The sequence below is a fragment of the Bubalus kerabau genome, chromosome 2 (assembly GCF_029407905.1).
Source record: "Bubalus kerabau isolate K-KA32 ecotype Philippines breed swamp buffalo chromosome 2, PCC_UOA_SB_1v2, whole genome shotgun sequence".
In the NCBI taxonomy this organism is placed as follows: Eukaryota; Metazoa; Chordata; class Mammalia; order Artiodactyla; family Bovidae; genus Bubalus; species Bubalus kerabau.
The window spans coordinates 172,753,823-172,777,838 of NC_073625.1; the positions used below are offsets into that span (position 1 = coordinate 172,753,823).

General features: G+C 36.8%; 1 protein-coding gene across 2 annotated transcripts in view; it reads left to right on the top strand.

The window, feature by feature from the left end:
* ATR (ATR serine/threonine kinase) overlaps positions 1-24,016 on the top strand; it is a 117,918-nt gene that overhangs the window by 68,930 nt on the left and 24,972 nt on the right. For both annotated transcript variants that reach the window (XM_055569451.1, XM_055569452.1), the window contains exons 29-36: positions 3,533-3,697; positions 4,757-4,848; positions 10,170-10,261; positions 10,497-10,674; positions 12,041-12,220; positions 12,654-12,813; positions 14,705-14,884; positions 18,756-18,898. In XM_055569451.1, the coding sequence (XP_055425426.1) occupies positions 3,533-3,697; positions 4,757-4,848; positions 10,170-10,261; positions 10,497-10,674; positions 12,041-12,220; positions 12,654-12,813; positions 14,705-14,884; positions 18,756-18,898 (1,190 nt within the window). The remainder of the gene's footprint in view (positions 1-3,532; positions 3,698-4,756; positions 4,849-10,169; positions 10,262-10,496; positions 10,675-12,040; positions 12,221-12,653; positions 12,814-14,704; positions 14,885-18,755; positions 18,899-24,016) is intronic.

The window sequence follows — 24,016 nt, forward strand, 5'->3', positions numbered from 1 at the left end:
AATGCTGTGAGAGAACTGGAAAATAGCTTGTAGTTTTTCGGTGACAGTCTCTCCTGTCTTTGTTTGCCTCCTTGTCTAGCATTAGTCTCTCTTAATTGTTAAAGTCATTCTTTTATAAGGGTATTCAACTCCCTTGTCTTTCTCCCTCTGTATTGTATTCACTTTGTAAGACTCCAATCCTGAATAAACTCACCCATGTGTTTTCCCATTGTTTGCATGTAAGCAGCTGAACATCACTGGAGTAAAATCACACTGTGGATATTTAACTGGTTTTCCTTCACATTCATAATCTCAAACTTCAGCAGAACTCTTTAACACTGCCTTCAGTCTATGTTTCTCCAATTAAGACTACTTTCCCTCTCTTCATGATGACTATTTCTTACCTTCTCTTAATGTCTCTTCTCACCTCACTTATTCTCAGTTGATGACCTTGCTTTATTGTTCCTTAGGAAAATAGAAGCCAAATCTACCAAATCTGAAAATTCATTGGATTCTGCACCATATTCTTTTTCTTCTCTATTCTGTTCCTAAGGAAGAATCCCTTCCTGCCAAAATTCAGTTCTTCTACCTCTGTTGTTGATTTCAAGAATTTCACTCCTTCAGATATTCCTTCTTTCTCCAGTATGATTAACTTTTCTTTCTCAACCAGAGTAATAGAGTATATAGACATGTTCTGGTATAACAGAACATTTTAATTTTTCTCTAATTCCCTTGAAAAGATCTTACAGTATCGTTTTTCAGATACTTCCCAACTTTCTGTTTCCCTCCATAGCCAGTTTTTAAAAGAATTGCCTATCTTCTTTATAGACCTTTATTTCTTATTTACTCTTTGCCCATTCCAATAAGAGTTCCTTCTCCATTCAACTGACTCTATTCTTGCTAAGAAAATCACTGACATATACATATACTATTATGTATAAAATAGATAACTAATGAGAACCTTTTCATACTGTTCATGGGATGAAGCACAAGCTGGAATCAAGATTGCCCGGAGAAATATCAATAACCTCAGATACGCAGATGACACCATCCTTATGGCAGAAAGCGAAGATGAACTAAAGAGCCTCTTGATGAAAGTGAAAGAGGAGAGGGGAAAAAGTTGGCTTAAAACTAGCATTCAGAAAACTAAGATCATGTTATCCGGCCCCATCACTTCATGGCAAATAGATGGGGAAACAATGGAAACAGTGAGAGGCTTTATTTTCCTGGGCTCCAAAATCACTGCAGATGGTGACTGCAGCCATGAAATTAAAAGACACTTGCTCCTTGGAAGAAAAGCTGTGACCACCTAGACAGCATATTAGAAAGCAGAGACATTCCTTTGAGAATGTCTTGTTGTCCAGAGACGGCCAACAAAGGTCCGTCTAATCAAAACTATGGTTTTTCCAATAGTCGTGTATGGATATGAGAGTTGGGCTATAAAGAAAGCTGAGTGCCGAAGAATTGATGCTTTTGAACTGTGGTGTTGGCCTTGGACTGCAAGGAGATCCAACCAATCAATCTGAAAGAAATCAGTCCTGAATATTCATCGGAAGGACTGATGCTGAAGCTGAAACTCCAATACTTTGGCCACCTGATGCAAAGAACTGACTCATTTGAAAAGACCCTGATGCTGGGAAAGATTGAAGGCGGGAGGAGAAGGGGACGACAGAGGATGAGATGGTTGGATGGCCTCACCGACACGATGGACATGAGTTTGAGTAGGCTCTGGGAGTTGGCGATGGACAGGGAAGCCTGGCGTGCTGCAGTCATGGGGTTGCAAAGAGTCGGACACAACTGAGTGATTCAGTTGAACTGAATAAGAGCCTACTGTATAGCACAGGAAACTCTACTCAATACTCTGCTCTGTGGTGACCTAAATGGGAGAGAGTTCTTAGAAGAGGGGATATGTGTATATGGTTAGCTGATTCATTACTCTACCGACAAAGGTCTGTATAGTAACAGTTATGGTCTTCCCCATGGTCACATACTGTTGTGAGAGCTGGACCATAAAAAAGCCAGAGAGCCAAAGAATTGATGCCTTCAAACTGTGGTGCTGGAGAAGATTCCTATGGGTCCCTTGGACAGCAAGGAAATCAAACCCGTCAATATTAAAGGAAATCAACCCTAAGTACTCATTGAAAGGACTGATGCTAAAGCTGAAACTCCAATACTTTGGCCACCTGATGTGAAGAACTGACTCGATGGAAAAGACTCTGATGCTGGGAAAGATTGAGGGCAGAAGGAGAAGAGGGCTTCAGAGGATGAGATGGCTGGATGGCATCACCAGTGCAATAGACATGAATTTAGGCAAACTCCAGGAGATGGTGAGGGACAGGGAGGCCTGGCGTGCTGCAGTCCCTGGGTTTGCAGAGTTGTACATGGCCGGGTGACTGAACAACAGTGACATTGCTGATTCACTTTGTTGCACAACAGAAACTAACACAACATTGTAAAGCAACTATTCAGCAATAAAAGTTTAAAAAGAAAGAAAATTGGTGGCCTCCATGTTGCCAAATCCAATAAATACCTCCCAGTCCTCATTTTATTAACCTCATGGCATCATTTGACCACTCCTTTATTAAGACATTTTCTTTTCTCTCACAACTTCTGGGATACCACATATTCTAGGTTTCTTCAAGCTAGTCCCTGCTCTCAGTTTCATTTGCTAGTTCTTCCTCATTTATACATATAGAAGTACTCTAGTGTCCTCTTTTCTTCTCTGCCTCTGTTCATTTCATAAATCACTTCATCCTTTCCCCTGCCATCTTTGTGCTAATTAGTCCCAAATTTTTATCTTCAGCCTGAATATCTCCTTTGAACCCAGATTTAGTGTCTTGTGTTTCTTGTTGTTCAGTCTCTAAGTTGTGTCCAGCTCTTTGTGACCCCATGGACTGCAGCACAACAGGCTCACTTGTCTTCACTGTATCTCAGAGTTGACTCAAATTCATGTCCATTAAGTCGGTGATGCTGTCTAAGCATCTCATCTACGTTGCCCACTTCTCTTTTTGCCTTCAGTCTTTCCAAGCATCAGTGTGTTTCTTGAAAGTATGTTAATACCAATATATTAAATGCTTATTTAAAATATTTTAAAATTTTAGAATGTAACTTATAGACTGTACTCAACAGAATTTATTATATATCAGATTTTTACAAGAGTTCAAGACCTTGAGAGTCTTTACAGTTCTCATTGTCACTGGCAGTTACTAGTGGAGATTTGTATTTAAGTGGAATATGGGTATGTTTAAGTGGAACAGAATGCCTGGAAATAAATTTGCAGTTTTACTGTGAATCTACCCTGAAACAAATATTTATTGTTGCTTTGAGGAAAAAAAATGCTTATATGCTTTTTTACATGAACGGGTGGCTTTATTTCTAGTTGTGTCTTTTTTTCTTATTTTACTGTTTCTTTAATGAATCTACCCTGAAACAAATACTTATTGTTGCTTTGAGGAAAAAAAATACTTATATGCTTTTTTACATGAATGGGTGGCTTTATTTCTAGTTGTGTCTTTTTTTCTTATTTTACTGTTTCTTTAATGATTGAACAAAGAAATTATATGCTGCTATGCATGAACCAGATGGAGTGGCTGGAGTAAGCGCAATTCGAAAGGCAGAGCCATCTCTGAAAGAACAAATCCTTGAACATGAAAGCATCGGCTTACTGAGGGATGCCACTGCTTGTTATGACAGGGCTATTCAGTTAGAACCAGACCAGGTAAGAAAAGAAATAAAAGGCAACATAATAAAAAGGACTATGAACTAGAATCTCTGGAAACCTTAATTTCAATTCTGTCTCTACCAGTGTCACTCTGTGTCTGGAAAATATTTAACCGTCTGTGAACTTGAGTTTCCTGATTGATAAAATTAGAGATATGCTAGATGATCTCAAAGATCCTTTCCAGTACCAAATTTCTATGACCTTACAAATCCCCCAAATGAATGAGATTTATTGTGGAATATACTTAGTTTTAAGCTGTATATTCAATTACTCTGAAATTAAGGTAATTTTGCTTTACTATTAAAAGTGTAAGACTTGCATCAATTTTTAATAATAATAGTGATTCTATAGCCTAAGAAAGTTTTTCAGATTACACATGCCCCATCACCATCTGGCAATCTCTGAAATGGTCCTTTGGTATCACTGAGCTACAGTTACTAATGAAGGCACGTCATGTATCTCATGTATATTAGAACAGGAAAGAGGTTTAGAATCATTGGTTTACAATCTTGGTTTAGAATATCTCTGATCTTAGGTATCCCTTTTTTGTCATAATTGGCCTGTTCATTTTCTCAGAAGTTCAGTGTATAGGGCCTTTATTTTTCACAATCTTGTTCTCAATTTTAAAGAATACTTCATAATCCTATTTAACTCTTCAGTTTCTATAGTCTAAAATCTATACCAATAATATTGTGACCTTTGAGTTTAATTTTTACATGAGAAATAATGACAGTCTTTAAATGAAGTATTAAGAAATCCTGTTACTTTTATATTTGATCTAAACAAAAAATTAGACCTTATCTGGGAAAAAATAATAAATTCAATCTGAGATGCTTTTTAGGTTGTCTGAATTAAAAAAAAAAAAAAAAATTCAGATGTGTATAGAACATTGGCAGAGGAGTCTGCCATATAGCCAAGCAAGTCACTTGTTAAACTAAGAAAGGTAGGCTCAGTGAAGAAGATAGTATTTTTTAAGGACAAGCAGTTAAACACTTTTTGGTTCCTAAGATGTATTTGAAGTAACAATTGCTATTTTAAATACTTTAAAATTTCCAGATCATTCACTATCATGGTGTTGTGAAGTCCATGTTAGGTCTTGGTCAACTGTCTACTGTAATCACTCAGGTGAATGGAGTGCATGCTAACAGGTAATGCTTTTTAAAAGAATTTTTTTTATCATTGTTTTGAAATGGGAAATTTTAAATTGACTGATTGGGTTGAAGTAATGTTTACTAAAGTAATGAAATCTTTTTTGTTTTCATGGTGTTGGAGATAAGCACCAAAAAATATTTTGTCCTACTCTCTCTCTCGTAAGTCAGTCTAGCACTTAACAGCTTATCTTTTGTGCAAAGAATCATCTTTGAAGTAAATTTGCTTTATGACAGGAACCCGCCAGACTTTACCTACTATGGGTGAAGTTCATATTCATACTTCTAAAGGGTATCTAAGCTGTGCCTACATAATCAGCACCAGTTATTTTATGTGTTGGAAAGAAGGAAATTTTGTGACTGAATTAAAGAATACCACTCTAAAATCTAGGGATTGTTTTCCCCTAAAAGACCAATAAAAATGAAAACAACCTTCCTTTCCTAAAGAAAATAGGTTTCTTAGAGCAAACCAAATGATACCCCCCAAAAAGTGCTTATACGTGGCAAAGATTAAAGCATCCATGTTTCTTTTAATATAAAAAATAATTAGGAAGGTTGGTTTTGCTCTTGAAACTGCCTTGCTCTGCCAGCTGAAAGCCTTTTTCCTTAATGTATTTGCCAGACCCCAGATAACTTTTCCGGACAGTGTTCAGTTCAGTTCAGTCGCTCAGTCGTGTCCGACTCTTTGCAACCCCATGAACCACAGCACGCCAGGCCTCCCTGTCCATCACCAACTCCCGGAGTTTACCCAAACTCATGTCCATTGAGTCGGTGGTGCCATCCAACCATCTTATCCTCTGTTGTCCCCTTCTCCTCCTGCCCTCAATATTTCCTCGCATCAGGGTATTTTCAGATGAGTCAGCTCTTTGCAACAGGTGACCAAAGTATTGGAGTTTCAGCTTTAGCATCAGTCCTTACAATGAACACCCAGGACTGATCTCCTTTAGGATGGACTGATTGGATCTCCTTGCAGTCCAAGGGACTCTCAAGAGTCTTCTCCAAAACCACAGTTCAAAAGCATCAGTTCTTTGGCACTCAGCTTTCTTTATAGTCCAACTCTCACATCCATACATGACTACTGGAAAAACCATAGCCTTGACTACACGGATGTTTCTTGACAAAGTAATGTCTCTGCTTTTTAATATGCTGTCTAGGTTGGTCATAACTTTCTTTCCAAGGAGTAAGCGTCTTTTAATTTCATGGCTGCAATCACCATCTGCAGTGATTTTGGAGCCCCCAAAAATAAAGTCAGCCACTGTTTCCCTTGTTTCCCCATCTATTTGCCATGAAGTGACAGGACTGGATGCCATCATCTTAGTTTTCTGAATGTTGAGCTTTAAGCCAACTTTTTTACTTTCCTCCTTCACCTTCACAAGAGGCTCTTTAGTTCTTCACTTTCTGCGATAAGGGTAGTGTCATCTGCATATCTGAGATTATTGATATTTCTCCCGGCAATCTTGATTCCAGCTTGTGCTTCATCCAGCCCAGCATTCTCATGATGTACTCTGCATGTAAGTTAAATAAGCATGGTGACAATATACAGCCTTGATGTACTCCTTTTTCTATTTGGAACCAGTCTGTTGTTCCATGTCCCGTTCTAACTGTTGCTTCCTGACCTACATACAGGTTTCTCAAGAGGCAGATCAGGTGGTCTGGTATTCCCATCTCTTTCAGAACTTTCCACAGTTTATTGTGATCCACACAGTCAAAGGCTTTGGCATAGTCAATAAAGCAGAAATAGATGTTTTTCTGGAACTCTCTGGCTTTTTCAGTGATCCAGCGGATGTTGGCAATTTAATCTCTGGTTCCTCTGCCTTTTCTAAAACCAGCTCGAACATCTGGAAGTTCACGGTTCACGTATTGCTGAAGTCTGGCTTGGAGAATTTTGAGCATTACTTTACTAGCGTATGAGATGAGTGCAACTGTGCAGTAGTTTGAGCATTCTTTGGCATTGCCTTTCTTTGGGATTGGAATGAAAAGTGACCTTTTCCAGTACTGTGGCCACTGCTGAATTTTCCAAATTTGCTGACATATTGAGTGCAGCACTTTCATAGCATCATCTTTTACGATTTGAAATAGCTCGACTGGAATTCCATCACCTCCACTAGCTTTGTTCATAGTGATGCTTCCTAAGGCCCACTGGACTTCACATTCCAGGATGTCTAGCTCTAGTTGAGTGTCCAGACATGAGATCTGGTCAAAAGGGATGGGATCATCTTACTTTACCAAAGAGCACAGGCCACTGTCTTTAGTTAGTTCATGCAGTACTTCTAAATGCAGATTCTATAAATTCAAAACTATGATTTTAAAGACCACTGTTCTACGGTGTCTGAGAGCAGAGAAACTCAGTCTTAGTTGTATGGTTTCAAAGTAGTGGAATTTATAAAATGATGGAAAAAAAAAGCTTTACAGAAGCAGGGAAAGATTGGGTATATGTTTTAGACTTATTTCTCCAGATTATTTGAGAGACCTGATGAATAAAAGGGTTGCAGGAATTTGGGAAAGTTTGTCATGGCTCAAGCCAGTGTGTCTTATTTCCTTATGATGCATACTGCACGCCCTTCTTTTTGGGTCTGGGATACGTAGAGCCTCCTGATCATTGGACTGTGAAAAGGCAAGCTTCAATATTCAACAAAGGATATTATATCACTGGTGCAAGTGGTCATTGAGGGGATGTGTTTTTCTTGGGGTGAATACTTGTATTTAAACAAATATTTCTCCAAAATTATTGTCTGTGCTTAAACTACACATTGTTTTATTTTTTAAAATTTTGTATTGGAGTATAGCAGATTAACAATGTTATAGCAGATTAACAATTAACAATGAAACAGTAGTTTCAGGTAGACAGCACAGCCATGCTTATTATACCTGTATCCATTCTCCCCCAAACTCCCTTCCCATCCAGTCTTCTATATAACATTGAGCTGTGTTCCCTGTGTTGTACAGTAAGTCCTTGGTTGGTTATCTATTTTAAATACAGCAGTACAGAGTCATCTTTTTAATGCATTTATGGAAGTATTATCACAGCCTGATCCTCATGGCCATTTGGTACAATGCTTCTTGGTACAGTGCTTGGTGTGACCCTCGGCTTTAAGGTCATGGCATCTAGTTCCATCACTTCATGGCAGATAAAAGGGGAAAAAGTAGAAGCATTGACAGTTTTATTTTCTTGGGCTCCATAATCATGCAGATGGTGACTGCAGCCATGGAAATAAAAGACACTTCCTTCTTGGAATTAAAGCTATGACAAACCTAGACAGCATATTAAAAAGCAGAGACATCACTTTGCTGACAAAGGTCCATATAGTCAAAGCTATTCCAGTAGTCATGTACAAATGTGAGAGTTGAACCATAAAGAAGACTGAGTGCTGAAGAATTGATGCTTTCAGATTTTGGTGTTGGAGAAGACACTTGAAAGTCCCTTGCATTGCAAGGAGATCAAACCTGTCAATCCTAAAGGAAATCAGTCCTGAATATTCATTGGAAGGACTGATGCTGAAGCTGAAGCTCCAATGCTTTGGCCACCCAATGCAAAGAGCTGACTTACTGGAAAAGACCCTGATTCTGAGAAGGATTGAAGGCAGGAGGAGAAGGGGATGACAGAGGACGAGATGGTTGGATGGCATCACCAACTCAATGTACTTGAGTTTGAGCAAACTCTGGGATATGATGAAGGACAGAGGAGCCTAGTGTGCTACAGTCCATGGGGTTGCAAAGAGTTGGACATGGCTTAGTGACTGAACAAGAACAACAGTCCCCTCTGGAGAGCAACTCTTGCTAATTCTACTCAGATTTGGATCCTAAAATTTTTGATACTTCAGCATGTTGTAATAAACTTGTGAAGTTATTCAAATTCGGATTTTTCAAAGTTATGAGTCTGTTGTATTTCTTTTAGTTTGTTCTAAATCATTTTTGGTGGTATTCAGAAATTAGAAAATATTCAGTGTTTGTGTTGCTATTTTATTTTTTTAATAATTGATTCATTTGTTACATTTTGTTTATGTATTTTTACTACAGAAAGAACAAAGAGGGCTTTTAAGGGCGTTGATCCCAGCCTGTCTGAATCTGTTACCTTATTTATAATATGGGGATATGTGTACATTTTGGTATTATTAACTAATTAAATGGAAAAATGTGCCTGGCCTAAGGTCTAAAATAACATAACATAAGCAGTTATTCACATAATATGATTTAATAAAGAAGAAACATGGGGAAAGTGTAGCTTCTTCTATGCAGTCATGATCTAAATATCACTAGCCATCTTAGTATCACATAAGTAGGATGCTTAAAAAAAATAGTAACCTATATCATACTGCTTTTACAAACCCCAATTTTAAAGTAACTGAAAATAATAAGAATAGATAAGTATTTTAGGTAGCTAATTTTGTATCTTTTTTTATACTATTGACACATAATTAGTAACTTGGTTATGCCCTTATTATTGAGTATCCTTTGTTCCCTAATGCTCAATGCACACCACCAGTTTCTATGTTTTTGTCTTTGCTGCTGCTGCTAAGTCGCTTCAGTCGTGTCCAACTCTGTGCGACCCCACAGACGGCAGCCCACCAGGCTCCCCCGTCCCTGGGATTCTCCAGGCAAGAACACTGGAGTGGGTTGCCATTTCCTTATCCAATGCATGAAAGTGAAAAGTGAAAGTGAAGTTGCTCAGTTGTGTTCGACTCCTTGCAACACCATGGACTGCAGTCTTTAATTTTGTTCAAAATCCCATGTTATTAGAATTACTTACCTGTGATACATATATGTTCAGTTGGCTCTTTTTCCTCACTGCTCTTTGTTAAAGTTAAACCTGCAGCTAATCTTACAACTGTTCTTTGTAATTATCCGGTCATTAATTCTGATTTAATATATGGCAAATTTGTCAAAAATGACATTTTTTGTCAGAAGTAATTATTGAAAATAATTGAATTATTGAAATTGTAATTCAATTTCAATTATAATTATTGAAAATTTCAATTGTAATTGCTGTAAAATACAATTTCTTTTTATTTTATTTTATTTTATTTTTAAACTTTATATAACTGTATTAGTTTTGCCAAATATCAAAATGAATCCGCCACAGGTATACATGTGTTCCCCATCCCGAACCCCCCTCCCTCCTCCCTCCCCATTCCATTGTAATTATTGAAAAAAATATTTTGGGGGAATGGAAAGATTAAAATTGGGATTGTTGCAGATAGAAATTAATTATTTTGTACTTAAGTACAAAATACAATAAATAGAGTATCTAAACCAATGAAAAGTCTGTAAATGCCACCTTAAATTTAAATACATGTTCAATTGATATGGATTTCTTTTAATAGGTCTGAATGGACAGATGAATTAAACACATACAGGGTGGAAGCAGCTTGGAAATTGTCACAGTGGGATTTAGTAGAAAACTATTTGGCAGCAGGTACAATTACTTTTTTAAAAATAACCAGTTTTAATATGAATAAATATTCAGACCTAAGTAGCTAAGCAACATTCATAATTAACCTGTCAGCTTTTCTTATGATTGCCTTGTTTAGTTCAAAGTGGAATAAAGCATCTGTTCCAAATTTCTGTTGACTATTTTACCAAATGAAATAAAGCTTGTTCTGGGACCAGCTATTATGGCATTCCTTGACTCTCTGTCAATTGTTTTTCAGATGGGAAATCTACAACGTGGAGTGTCAGACTGGGACAGCTATTATTATCAGCTAAGAAAAGAGATACCACAGCTTTTTATGATACATTGAAACTAGTGAGAGCAGAGCAAATTGTGCCACTTTCAGCTGCAAGCTTTGAAAGGGGCTCTTATCAACGTGGATATGAATATATTGTGAGGTATTTTGAGGTTTCCATATTTATATTCCCAGTTTGTAGGTGTCATATGACTAGCTTGGAATTTTGTGCTTACTAAATAAGCGATAGTATGTTTGGTGTCATGCATAGCTACGCAAATGGCTCTTGCATTTTTTTAACTTCACAATCACCCTATCTATGTTTTTTTTTTCTTTTAATGTATATCCTTTTAATTAGAAAGGCAATTATGAGACTGCTAAAAAATTGTAAAAATATCTTACATTCATCCTGATATAGTGTCATAGTTTCTTTTCTTTATAGCCTAAATAATTAGACATCTACTCTGCCTGGCACATTGATGTCAGTACTTTTGGTTCCTTTTCCTTTTTCTCATTTAGAAATGCATTTGACATTTCCCACCTCAAATTTTCCCCCTCAGATGTAGGCATTACATTACTCACAAGGAATATTAACTTTTAGAGGTAAAGAAGGCAATGATGGAAAACATTTTAGATCTGTTAATTTACCTGAAGAAAATGATAAAACATGTTATAACCGAACTGCAGGAAATCGAAAAATAAGCAGGCTTTTTTTTAGTTCATAAAAATTTATTACATTTTGTTATCAGCCCCTTTGATAACAGCTTAATGAAACCAGAGATTAGATCACTGAGATTAATAATTTGGTTCTGTAGCTACTCAACTGCATGCTTGAATGCTGTCATAGAAATGGGAGGAAACTGGTATGAATGTATCACAGATGTTTCCATCAGCCTTAGCAAAAAGAACAATTAAAACTGTGTTCATTTCACAATTTTTTACTGGCGTCTACCATACCAGGTCCTCTTACAATAGTACCAGCGATATATACAAATATTTATGTTGAGTTTTCCCAGGGCACTCAGTGGTAAAGAATCCTCCTGCCAAGCAGGAGATGGGTCAGGAAGATTCCCTGGAGAAGAAAATGGCAACCCACTCCAGTATTCTTGCCTGGGAAATCCCATGGACAGAGGAGCCCAGCAGGCTACAGTCCATGGGGTCTCAAAGAGTCAAATACGACTTAGCAATTAAACAACATTATCTTCTTTATATTTATACATTTGAATTTTATATATTCAAATGGCTTTCATACATTTGAATTTAGTTATATATACCCTTCTCCAGTTTAATTAGGGTAATCTGGGAGTCATAGCATAGCACTAAATATTCAAATCAACATAAATTGGTGTTTATACTCAATTTGAAACATTATAAATGTTAGTGTTTATATATCAAGAATATATATCGGTTAAAGTTCTTCAAAAGAAAACTGCACATTCCATATTCTTCATGGTTAAAGTACATGCTTTATGTGTCAGATTAATGTAACTATATGACAACATATTAATATAGGCTCTGTCTGTCTTCAGATTGCACATGTTGTGTGAGTTGGAGCATAGCATCAAACCACTGTTTCACCAGTCTCCAGCTGACACTATTCAAGAAGATTCACTGAATTGGGTAGCGCGACTGGAAATGACCCAGAATTCCTACAGAGCGAAAGAGCCCATTCTGGCTCTCCGGAGAGCTTTATTAAGCCTCAACAAAAGGTTTTACACCCTTTTTTTTTATGTCAGTTATTGTGTATTTAGTATTATATTTTCATATTATTTGGAGTATTTGTCTTTCCTAATTTGTCTCTGAATCTGTTTTTTTCTATTGTCAATTGCCAAGACTGCACTAGATAGTTGAAATGAACCTAGAACTTAAAAATTACTTTTATGTGCTATATATCATATTTTTTGAATATTCAAAACACTTGAGGGAGGTACAGGTATAAGTCAGTAGTAAAATCTTCATAGCCTTGTAATCGATAACAATGGAGAACTCTAAGAAAATTAAAATTAGTCTTTTAACAAATTAATCTTCTTGATTCCTTTGAAAAGATATACTGAGAGGGTTCCATATTGGGAAGAGATAGTACAATTAAATTATGAATATACTTAAAAATGCTCTTTTCCCTGTTTTGTCATGTTTCTTTAGACCAGATTACAGTGAAATGGTTGGAGAATGCTGGCTACAGAGTGCCAGAGTAGCTCGAAAGGCTGGTCACCACCAGACAGCCTATAATGCTCTCCTTAATGCTGGAGATTCACGACTCGCTGAACTGTATGTGGAAAGAGCAAAGTGGCTCTGGTCCAAGGTAATGGCCAAGGAACATCATTATATATATCTTCTGTTGTAGACTGGGTACTTCCTACAAAGTCCTGACAGAGATGATCCCTAATCTAAATTCAGAACCTTCCTTTTCTGTCACCTTTCTTCATCATTTGGAAGAAACTTCCTTCTGTACTGAAGTCCCAAATATTTTCCCATTCCAAGACTGAAAATGCAGTTCTTTCAGTTTTCATCTTGTCTTTCATTTTTTTCTTGAAGGAAATGACCAATATTTACTTTGATTTTACCTTCTATATGTTTACATGAGTGCCTGTAGTAGATACTTTAAAAATATTTAAGTGAACATAACCCTGTCCTTACTTACATTCTTGGCAGATAATTAGTTTTGTGTAGACTTGCCAATGTTGCTGTGCAAATTCACTTTTAATCTAGCCTGTTAGGAAGGGCTTAGCTTCAGAACAAAAGTTCTCAGCAATCCTCAGATTAAAGCTATGGTTATAGGAAGGGGACTTTTTAAATATCTAAACTCCTTGAAAAACTTGTGCCCCAGATTTAAATGGCTCTTCCTTATATCTCCGCATGCTTGCCACCAGTCTAGAATTAATAGAGGCATAGCTTGTTCTGAAATTGACAGTTAGTAACTATAGTTTGTGCCATCCGCAAATGCCCCAAGTGTTATGGTAACTAAGAAAGGACAGGGGAGGAAGCATTTCCTAGATGGGAAGTGAAAATAATAATTCAGCCTGCATTAGTCAGTATTTGGTCATTTTCAGAGCCAGTGATGCTCCATGTGTATATTGTAGTACCTTAAACTCAGTATGCTCAAAATATAATTCATTATGTAAAATTCAGTGTCTCTTTCCCCTCCTGTATTCCCAGTTCTTCTAAGTAGAGCTCTAAGCACATCCTGTTATCTATGACAGAAATCTGGCCCTTCATCTCCCTCACTTTCTACATCTAATTGAAGACTAAATGTATCTTAAAAATATCTTTTGAATCCTTTCTCTCTTACTTTATCTTTACTATTTTCCTTCGTGCCCTTAGCATTTACAGCCTCTGATAATATTAACAGATTTTTGTTTTTGTTTTTCTTGAGGTCTCACCACTTCTTGGTATTCATTACTACAGTCTTTCCTCTTTCTAAAGTGCACGCTGAATCACACTGCTCCCCCATTAAAATCCTTCAAAGTATTCTTTGCAGCTTTAGGGTTAAGTCAGAACTCTAGAAAGTACACAAGGCTCTTTCTCATTGAGTCCAGACTTCTTCTTTGGCTTCATTTGTCACTATCTCACAAACCTTTTAGTCTTCAGCTAAAACCAGACTACTCGCCTTCTCCCAATTAAAATCATTATTCCTTCTACCAAGAAAGTCCTTCACTGAATTCTTTGCCAGGAAAATTACTGTCCATTAAGACCTAATTCAGGTTTTCCTCATGTGATTATCCTGCGTGACCACAGCTCAACTCTATTTTCTTATATTTTTAGGTAGATTTAGCAGACGCTTCTCTTTCTTCCATAATACCCATGTATATTCTTCTATTAATTGCACTTGGCACATTGTGTTGTTGTTTTATAGTTTATTTCCTCACTTGACAATGAACTTTTTTAAGCTGGAGATTTTGACATATTTATGGTTATCTCTAACCATCTACTTATATCTTTAGTGCCCTATTCTTTGATTGTTAAAAAAAATAAACAATTGAATAAATGAATATAGGAGTTCTACATGAAATGAAGCAATAATTTCTTTTTAGGATTTTACTTTCATAGAAGGAAAATACAAGATGAACATGAAATTACACAGATTTATACATATAATACCTAATGAACTGTAAATTCTAACAATATTATTTACTTTTCAGAAAGTGAAAATTTGTTCTTAAGTTAAAAATCTTTTGTTGCCTTTTTTCTTTCAGGGTGATGTTCACCAGGCACTAATTGTTCTTCAAAAGGGTGTTGAGTTATGTTTTCCTGAAAATAAAACCCCACCTGAGGGTAAGAACATGTTAATCCATGGTCGAGCTACGCTACTAGTGGGCCGTTTTATGGAAGAAACAGCTAATTTTGAAAGCAATGCAGTTATGAAAAAATATAAGGTAAGTGTATGTATAATGCAATTTCTCACTTTTTTGTTGTTTTTGAAAATAGAAAAGTTATTTTAAATTCCATATGGAAGAACATGTAGAAAAATAGCCTGGAAGCTTTTTTGACTTTTTAGTGAGTGTGTAATGTAAGTATATAGTTCAAGGAATTATCACAAAATAAATATACTCATGAAACCACCACTCATATCAAGAAGTAGAGTATTAGCACTCCACAAATCACCCTTTCACCCTCCTCCCCAAAGTTAACCATAACCTAGCCTGAAAATTTTGAACACAATGAATACCTTCCTTACCAGAAAGTAAGCCCTACATAGATAGTGTTACAAAAGGGATACTTCTCAGTAACCCATGGGTCAAAGAAAAAGCTACAATAGAAATTTAAAAATACTTTGAAATGAATGATAATAAAAATAAGACATAGCAAAACTTGGATTCAGCTAAAGCCATTCTTAAAGAGAATTTGAAATTTTATTTACATTGTTAGAAGAAAATGAAAGTTCAAAATTAATGAGCTAAGAATCAATTTCAAAGAGTTAGAAAAGGAACAGGGAAAAAAAAACCCTAAAAACTTAGAATATAGAAGATAAAGAATAATAAAATAAGACAGATGGCTAGAATTTTGAGCTAGACTACCTGAGAAAAAGGAGTTAGACGAAAAGTTCTTAATTCTTTGACTTATATATGTACATATAACTAAAACTCTATGTAAAGTCCAGATGGAAACAGCTGCTAAGGAAGGAACAATCATGAAGAAAGTATAAGAAAAACAATTTTCAGAAGGCAAGTAGGCCCATTGATATAAATCAACAGTGTCCATCTTTTGGGACACAGAGCAGGGTAGAAAATAATTAAGTGTGACAACTATAGTTTGGAAGGGCAAACAACTGAGAATAACTAGCATGTGTTTTAAGACTTATTATAAAGGTATAGTATTCCAAGTGAATACTTATTCACGTAAGGTTAGACAACCAGTAGGACAGTAGAGAGAACTCAGAAATGTATTCTTGATGATATTAGAGAATTGTGAGAAATACTCTTTTCAATAAATGGTGTTGTGTCATTTGGATATCTTATGGGGGAGAAATCAAACTTTATGTCTTCTTTATAACATAAAAATAAACTTCAAGGAGATTGTAGATCTAAATGTAGATCTAAATGAAAGGCAAAATAATAAATTTCCCAAAATAGAATATAAGAGAGTATCTTCAAACCTAGATGTAGCCCAGGACATCTTAAACAGACCAAAAGCAACAACCATAAAAGGAAACAATACATTTGACTAATATAAAATTATTAATTTCTGTTCATGGCAAGGTACCATTAAGAAGATAAACGCAAGAGTGAGGGGAGGTGGGTGGAGGGGGAATAGATGAAAGGGATTAAGAGGTACAAACCTTCAGTTATAATAAATAGGTCATGGAGATAGATATACAGCATAAGGAATATGGTCAATAATATTGTAATAATTTTGTATGGGGATAGATGGTTACTAGACTTATAGCGATGATTTCATTGTGTATGGAAATGTCAAATCACTGTGTAGTACACCTGAAACTAACATAATATTGTACATCAACTGTATTTCTGTTTAAAATAAATATATATTTATTAATAATTACGAATCCTTTTTTTTATTTATTTTGGCCATGCTGGGTCTTCATTGCTGTGTGGGCTTCTCTCTAGGTACAGCAAGCAGGGGCTGCTCTAGTTGTGGCATGCAGGCTTCTCATTGCAGTGGCTTCTCTTGTTGAAGAGCACAGGCTCTAGGGCACATGGGCTTCAGTAACTGTGCCACGTGGGCTCAGTAGTTGCAGCTCTTGGGCTCTAGAGCACAGGCTCAGTAATTGTAGCACATTGGCTGAGTTGCTCCACGACATGTGGGATCTTCCCAAATCAGAGATAAACCAGTATTTCTTGGCAGGCTGATTCTTTACCACTGAACCACCAGGAAAGCCCCTAATATAAATATTTTTTAAAGAATATAAAGACAAGCTGTGGATTACAAGATATTTTCCAATATATAAATGACAAGAGACTCATATCTAGAATATAATAACTCTTAAAAGGCAATAAAAATACAGATAGCTCAATTTTAATATTGAATAGAAAACTTCATGAAAGTAAATATACAAATGACCCCACCAAAAAAAAAATGTTCACTGAGTAGATAAGAATAGATGCAAATTTAAAAAGTATTATGATGAAACTAATAAAATATTGTAAATCAACTGTAGTTCAGTTTTAAAAGTATTATGACCTAACACTATATACCTGTAAGAATGGTTAAAATTTAAAAGACTGATATTTTAAAGTTTTAGAAAGACTGTGGAGCATTTAGATGCTCATACAGTGCTGCTGGAAGTGTAAATTGTCACAGTCATTTTGGAAAACAGTTCGATGTTTTCTCCTAGAGCTGATAATACTATGACAGCCACTTTACCAACGTTCAACATGTCTCCATATAACACATAGAAAAAACAGAAATGTTTGTACCAACATTATTTATAGATTTTAAATTGGAAGTAAAAATGTCATTTAGTTATAGAATAGATAAACAAATTATAACATATTCCTTTAATGGAATACTGTATGTATAGCAGTTGTTGTTGTTGTTCAGTTACTCAGTTGTGCATTTTGGGAGACCTGGGTTTGATCCCTGGTTCAGGAAGATCCCTTGGAGAAGGGAATGGCAACCCCCTCCAATATTCTTTCCTGGAAAATTCCTTGGACAGAGGAGCCTGGCAGGCTACAATCCGTGGTGTCACAAGGAGTCGGACACGACTGAGTGACTAACACTTTCACACTTTTCATGACTAGATGGTAAAAGCACACTGGGATCCTCGTCCCTGTGGCCAGTTTTAGTCACATGAATCCAGCATCTCTGTTCCATACATCTAGTCCTGTCATTCTCTCCTGTCCACAAGCAGGTTTGTATCTGGAAGGTTTGGGGATTAAATTCAGAGAAAACTTAAGATCTCATTTAAAGGTTCCTGGCCTAAACCATGTTCTTGAATTAAAAGCAGAGCTTTATAATATTTTACTCAGCTATTCTATGTATTTTTCATCACATTTTAAATAATATCATTGAAAAATTAATAAACCACACAAATATACAAATATAAAGGAAAGGGAGAGGAAATGACAAAGGCAACTCAGAAGGAGTAGCCAGAAAGGTAGGAGAAAACTTGGAAGGTTGTGGCCTCACAAAAGCAAAAGGAAGAAAGGGATTCAAAGGAGACAACAGCAGGCTGCCGAAGGAAAGTAGCTGTTTAAGTTGCTGCTTTAGCGGAGTGGTGTCAACTGAAGGCGAAAAGCGACAGTTTGAGGAATGAATGTGAGATGGAGAATTCTTTTTAGAAGCCTGGTTATGAAGTAGTTGAGAAGAGGGAAGCAATAACTTATGAGAGATCTTAGAGAAAAATAAGATATGTGGTTTTTTTAACCATATCTGTTTGCTTTTAAAGTCCTATCCTCTTCAGAGATTTGATGTTGCTTCTTTCTTTGAGGTTTTTTTAAAAAACAATAAAAATAAACATACACACACATATATGAGATACTTTAATCCATCTGAAAATTATTTTGATGTATTATATATAGTGGCAGTGAAGTGGAGTTTTTTCCCCCTACATAGCTAATTATCATGACATGTTGGTCAGTGGGCAACCCATCAGAACATCAGCCATCCTGAGAAAAGCATTGTAAGAAAGTAGCTCTTATTTACACCAAAATGTCAGTCTGCCTTTGACTTTACCCTGACTAGATGTGGGTCTCATACTTTTGATCCCTAATTATCTATTCTTGCTTTACTTACCAGCATAATGGGGGATTTTCTTAAGTGAATATTCTGTGTTCTCTTCTACAGGATGTAACCTTGTTTCTGCCAGAGTGGGAGGATGGACATTTCTACCTTGCCAAGTATTATGACAAATTGATGCCCATGGTCACAGATAACAAAATGGAAAAGCAGGGTGATCTCATTCGATATATACTTCTTCACTTCGGAAGGTGAGAATAAGAACTGCGTGTTTGCTGATTAAACAGATCAGGATGGTTCTGTGGATACTGAACTGTTATCACAGATCTTTGCATAAGTAGGATGTTTTATGCTTTACCACTGGTTCAGACTATCACTTTAGATGAGATGTAAGTTTTTTTCTTTATACAGTTTTTCCCTTCTCTTTAAATAATAACTATTTTAATGGAGTAAGTAATATATTCATGTGTTTTTAAAGTTCAATAGTACCAAGAACATACAATGAAAATTGTGTCCTTCCCACTCTGGACCCTCATCCTCTGAGTCCCCTTCCCTAGAATTTTAGAATACCCTAAATCTAATGTATTTAATGGTTTTATTTAATTGCCAGTGAAATCTTTCCTTCCAGACCATTCTGCTAAGAAGTAGTATATATAAAAGTGGTTCTTACATTGTGCATGCTAAGTCATGTGAGTCATGTTTGACTCTTTGCAACCCTATGGACTGTAACCTGCCAGGCTCCCCTGTCCATGGGATTCTCCACTAGAATACTGGAGTGAGTTTACATGCCCTTCTCCAGGGGATTTTGCCGACCCAGGAATAGAACCCACATCTCTTATGTCTCCTGAATTGGCAGGCAGGTTCTTTACCACTAGCGCCACTTGGGAAGCCTGGTTCTGACATTAGACTTGTAGAAAGAGCTTATCTCCTAAACTAGATAGCAGGTGCAATGTAACTTAATTTCATATATTAGTGTATTATAGTCATATAGTATATTATCTCATGCCTACAGTTTATATTGTTACAAATTGTTAATTCCTGAGAAGTAATCATAACATTCTATTCATTCTTCTTATACTCATGTACCATTGCTTTACCTTGAAAAGTAACTTAATTCAGATAAATAAATCTATATAAAGTTACCTATTATTTGGTATTTTGGCTTCTTAATTCAGTATTTTTAGGAATTAAAGCAGTATTTGTTTATTCATTGTCAGTGTTAAGATTGTAAGATTTGGGAAAGCCTTTCTTCCCAAAATGGAATTCAGAGGTTTTATTGTTGTTGCTGTTTGTTTTTTTGTTTGTTTGTTTTTTGGCCCTACTGCATGGCTTGTGGGATCTCGGTTCCCCAACCAGGAATTAAATAAGGGCCACAGCAGTGAAAGCCTGGAGTCCTAACCACTAAGCCTACCAGGGAACTCCTTGGAATTCAAGTTTTATAAAATCCAAACCTAATTTAATTTATCATTGATTACTAATAGCTTGTTACTGAGGAAGAATTTCTGGCATATTGGCATTTTGAAATGGAAGCATAAGCAGAACATATGCATTTTTCTTTTCTAAAATGAGTAATGCCTTTCATTTGCTCTTTAGTTTTGACATATATCATGTGATTGGTATACAGAATTTATTTAATACATTTCTTCTAAAACAACAAGTTATTTAGAGTCTTCGACTGCTTAAAACTATTAGGTAATGTGAGATTTTTAAAAGTACAGTTTAAAAAAGCACGACTAAAAAAATGTAAGACTATTTTAGAACACATTTTATCCATAGTAGTTAAAATAAAACATTTGTGTGTTTAAAGGTGTAAATAAACTCAGCTATTGATGCTTATCCCCTGAGTGACTGAATTACTGTGTTATTACTAATATCATTAGTGTTTTCCCTCAAGGAGCTATAGTTCAATTGGATAAAGAAACCTTATCACACAAAATGTTTAACTAATGGTACATAGTAGAATGTGATCGAATATCAAAATAAATGGTATAGATATTAGAAATATCTTCTTGATATTAGCAAGATACCAAAGATGAGCCAAACAAGTCCAGTAGTCATGTATTTGGGGCAAATCTGAAGTCAAAAACTGAAGCCTCTGGCTTCATGATATCGAAAGTAATATAGCTCTTTGCACTGAATTGCTGCAGAAGTTTGTTAGGCCTCATGAAGAAGGTAGGATTTAAGAGGTAATAACTAAAAAGCAGAGACATTACCTTGTCAACAAAGGTCCGTCTAGTCAAAGCTATGGTTTTTCCAGTAGTCGTGTATGGATGTGAGAGTTGGACTATAAAGAAAGCTGAGCGCCGAAGAATTGATGCTTTTGAACTGTGGTGTTGGAGAAGACTCTTGAGAGTCCCTTGGACTGCAAGGAGATCCAACTAGTCCATCCTAAGGGAAATCAGTCCTAAATATTCATTGGAAGGACTGATGCAGAAGCTGAAACTCCAATACTCTGGCCACCTGAGGCAAAGAACTGACTCATTTAAAAAGACCCTGATGCTGGGAAAGATTGAAGGCAGGCAGAGAAGGGGACAGTAGAGGATGAGATGGTTGGATGGCATCATCGACCTAATGGACATGAGTTTGAGTAAACTGCGAGTTGGCAATGGACACGGAGGCCTGGCATGCTGCAGTTCATGGGGTCACAAAGAGTCGGACACGACTGAGTGACTGAAATGAACTGAACTGAAACTCAAGGAAGAGAGGCCATTACAGGCATATCACATTTTATTGAGCATCTGCATTTTTTACAAATTAAAGTTGTGTGGCAACCTTGCATCAAGCAAGTCTATCAGTGCCATCTTTCCGACATCATTTACTCACTTCGTGTCTCTCATTTTGGTAATTGGTACTCACATTTTGGTAATCCTTGCAATATTTCAAACTTTTTCATTATTATTGTGTTTGTTAATGGTGATCTGTGATCAGTAATCTTTGATGTTGACTTGTTTTGGGGCACTGCAGACTGTGTCTGTACAGGACAGCAAACTTATTCCATAAATGTGTGTGTTCTGACTGCTCTGCTAACTGGCTGTTCCACCATCTCTTTCCCTCTCTTTGGGCCTCCTTATTCCCTAAAACAACAGTATTAAAATTAAGCCTATTAAGAGCCCTTTAGGTGTTCAAGCGAAAGGAAGAGTCACATGTCTCTCACCTTAAATCAGAAACAAGAGATGATTAAGCTTAGTGAGAAAGCCATGTCAAAAGCTGAGATAAGCCAAAAGCTAGACCTCTTGTGCCAAAGAATTAGCCAAGTTTTGTGAATGCAAAGGAAAAGTTCTTGAAGGAAATTAAAACTGCTATTCCGGTGAACACATAAATAATAAGGAAGTGAAGCAGCTTTATTGCTGATGTGGAGAAGATTTTAGTAGTTCTACAGAGATCAAACCAGGCACCATATTACCAAAGCCTAATCTGGAGCAAGACCCTAACTCTCTTTGATTCTAGGAAAGCTGAAGGAGGTGAGAAAGCTGAGGAAAAAAAGTTTGAAATTAGCAGACATTGGTTCACGAAGTTTAGGGAAAGAAACCATTTCCATAACAGAAAAGTGAAAAGTGAAGCAACAAGTGCTGATGTGGAAGCTGCCACAAGTTATCCAGAACATCTAGTTAAGATCATTAATGAAGGTGGCTACACTAAATAACAGATTTTTGACAGAACAGCCTTATATTGGAAGAAGTTGCCATCTAGAACTTTAATAGCTAGAGAGAAGTTGATGCCTGGCTTCAGAGGACCGGCTGACTCTCTTATTAGGGGCTAATGCAGCTGATGCCTTTTACTTTGAAGCCAATGCTCACTTACTATTATGAAAATCCTAGGGCCCTAAGATTTATGCTAAGTCTATTCTGCCTATGCTCTATAAATGGAGCTCAAAGCTTGGATGTTACCACATGTTTACAACTTGTTTTACTCCATATTTTAAGCCCACAGTCAAGTCTTACTACTCAAAAACAAAGGGTCCTTTCAAAATGTGAGTGCTCATTGACAATGCACCTGGTCACCCAAGACCTCTAATAGAGATGTATCGTGAGACTAACGTTGTTTTCATCCCTGCTACTACAACATCCTTTTTTCAGGCCATGAATTGGCATAATTTCAGCTTTCAAGTTTTATTGTTTAAGAAATACATTTTGTGATTGGGGTGATGTCAGCAATATGGCACAGTGAAAAGATACTTTTGCCTCCATCTACAATGAGTAAAACGTTCACAGTACACCAGAGATACTTCTGCTGAACACATCAAGATATGGAGAATCCATATACCAGTACATTTAAAGGTGGGTGGACTAGAACACAGAGAGGAGATAAAAGCAAGGGAACAGCAGAGGTGGTGCCTGCAAACCCAGCTCTCCAACCACAGCAACTGAGTCTGCAGCCCCAGAGAACCTTATAGAAGCAGGGAAGGAGGTACACATTCTTGCCTCCTGGCCTCATAAGTTTCTGTGGCCAGGGTAACTGGGAAGCAGTTGCAGTGGAGCCTGAGATCCTTTCCCTCCAACTGCTGAGGCACCTACGACTCCAGGTCCACTGTGGCAGAGCCCACAAACACTACAACAACAAACACAACAGATGTGCCCACACAACTTCGGCTCCCCTCCCAACTTTCCTCATTACCCTCCCCCTGTGGCAGGGGAGCCTGCAGTTCATGGGATTCCAGGCAAGATGGCAGAACCTATCACTCAGGTGCCCAGGCAGCAACACCAGTGACAGTGGCAGGAGGAAGGTACCAGTGGCTCCAGAGGCACAAGAAACAATAACTGGGGCAAGGAGTCATACTTCTAACTGAGGAGCTGGAAGACAGAAAGGGCAAAATCAGAAAGAACCAGGGGCACCACAGTACAAGAAACCAAAAACCTATGCTATAGTGCCACCTACTGGAAAACAAATGAAAGGCCTGTAATCTCTAGCCTGTCCCTACTCCTACTATGCTGGCAGAGGAACAACTCATCTAGCACCATGAAAAACTACAGTAACAGTGTACCACAAAAAGGAACCAATCATTTTCCAGAAACCAAACTTAAAGTCATAGGACAGTGCAGTCTGATAGATAGTTCAATACAGCTGTGATGAAGAAACTCAGTGAGCAAAACTTAGGAAGGCAGTTAGTTCAGTGGGTCAGGAATAAAAATTAATGAACAGAAGGAGTACTTACCTAAGAGACTGAAACTCTATAAAAGAATCACACAAATTCTGGAGTTCAATGCAATGAACAAGATGAAGAATGCATTTAAAAGCACTGGAAATATTGTAGGCAAATTAGAGAATTAGCCAGCTTGAAGATAGAAATCTAGAAATGGTACAAATCGGATAGGAAATATTTTAAAAATGAGGAAGTTCTATAAGAGCTCTCCACCTCTTTTAGGAAGGGC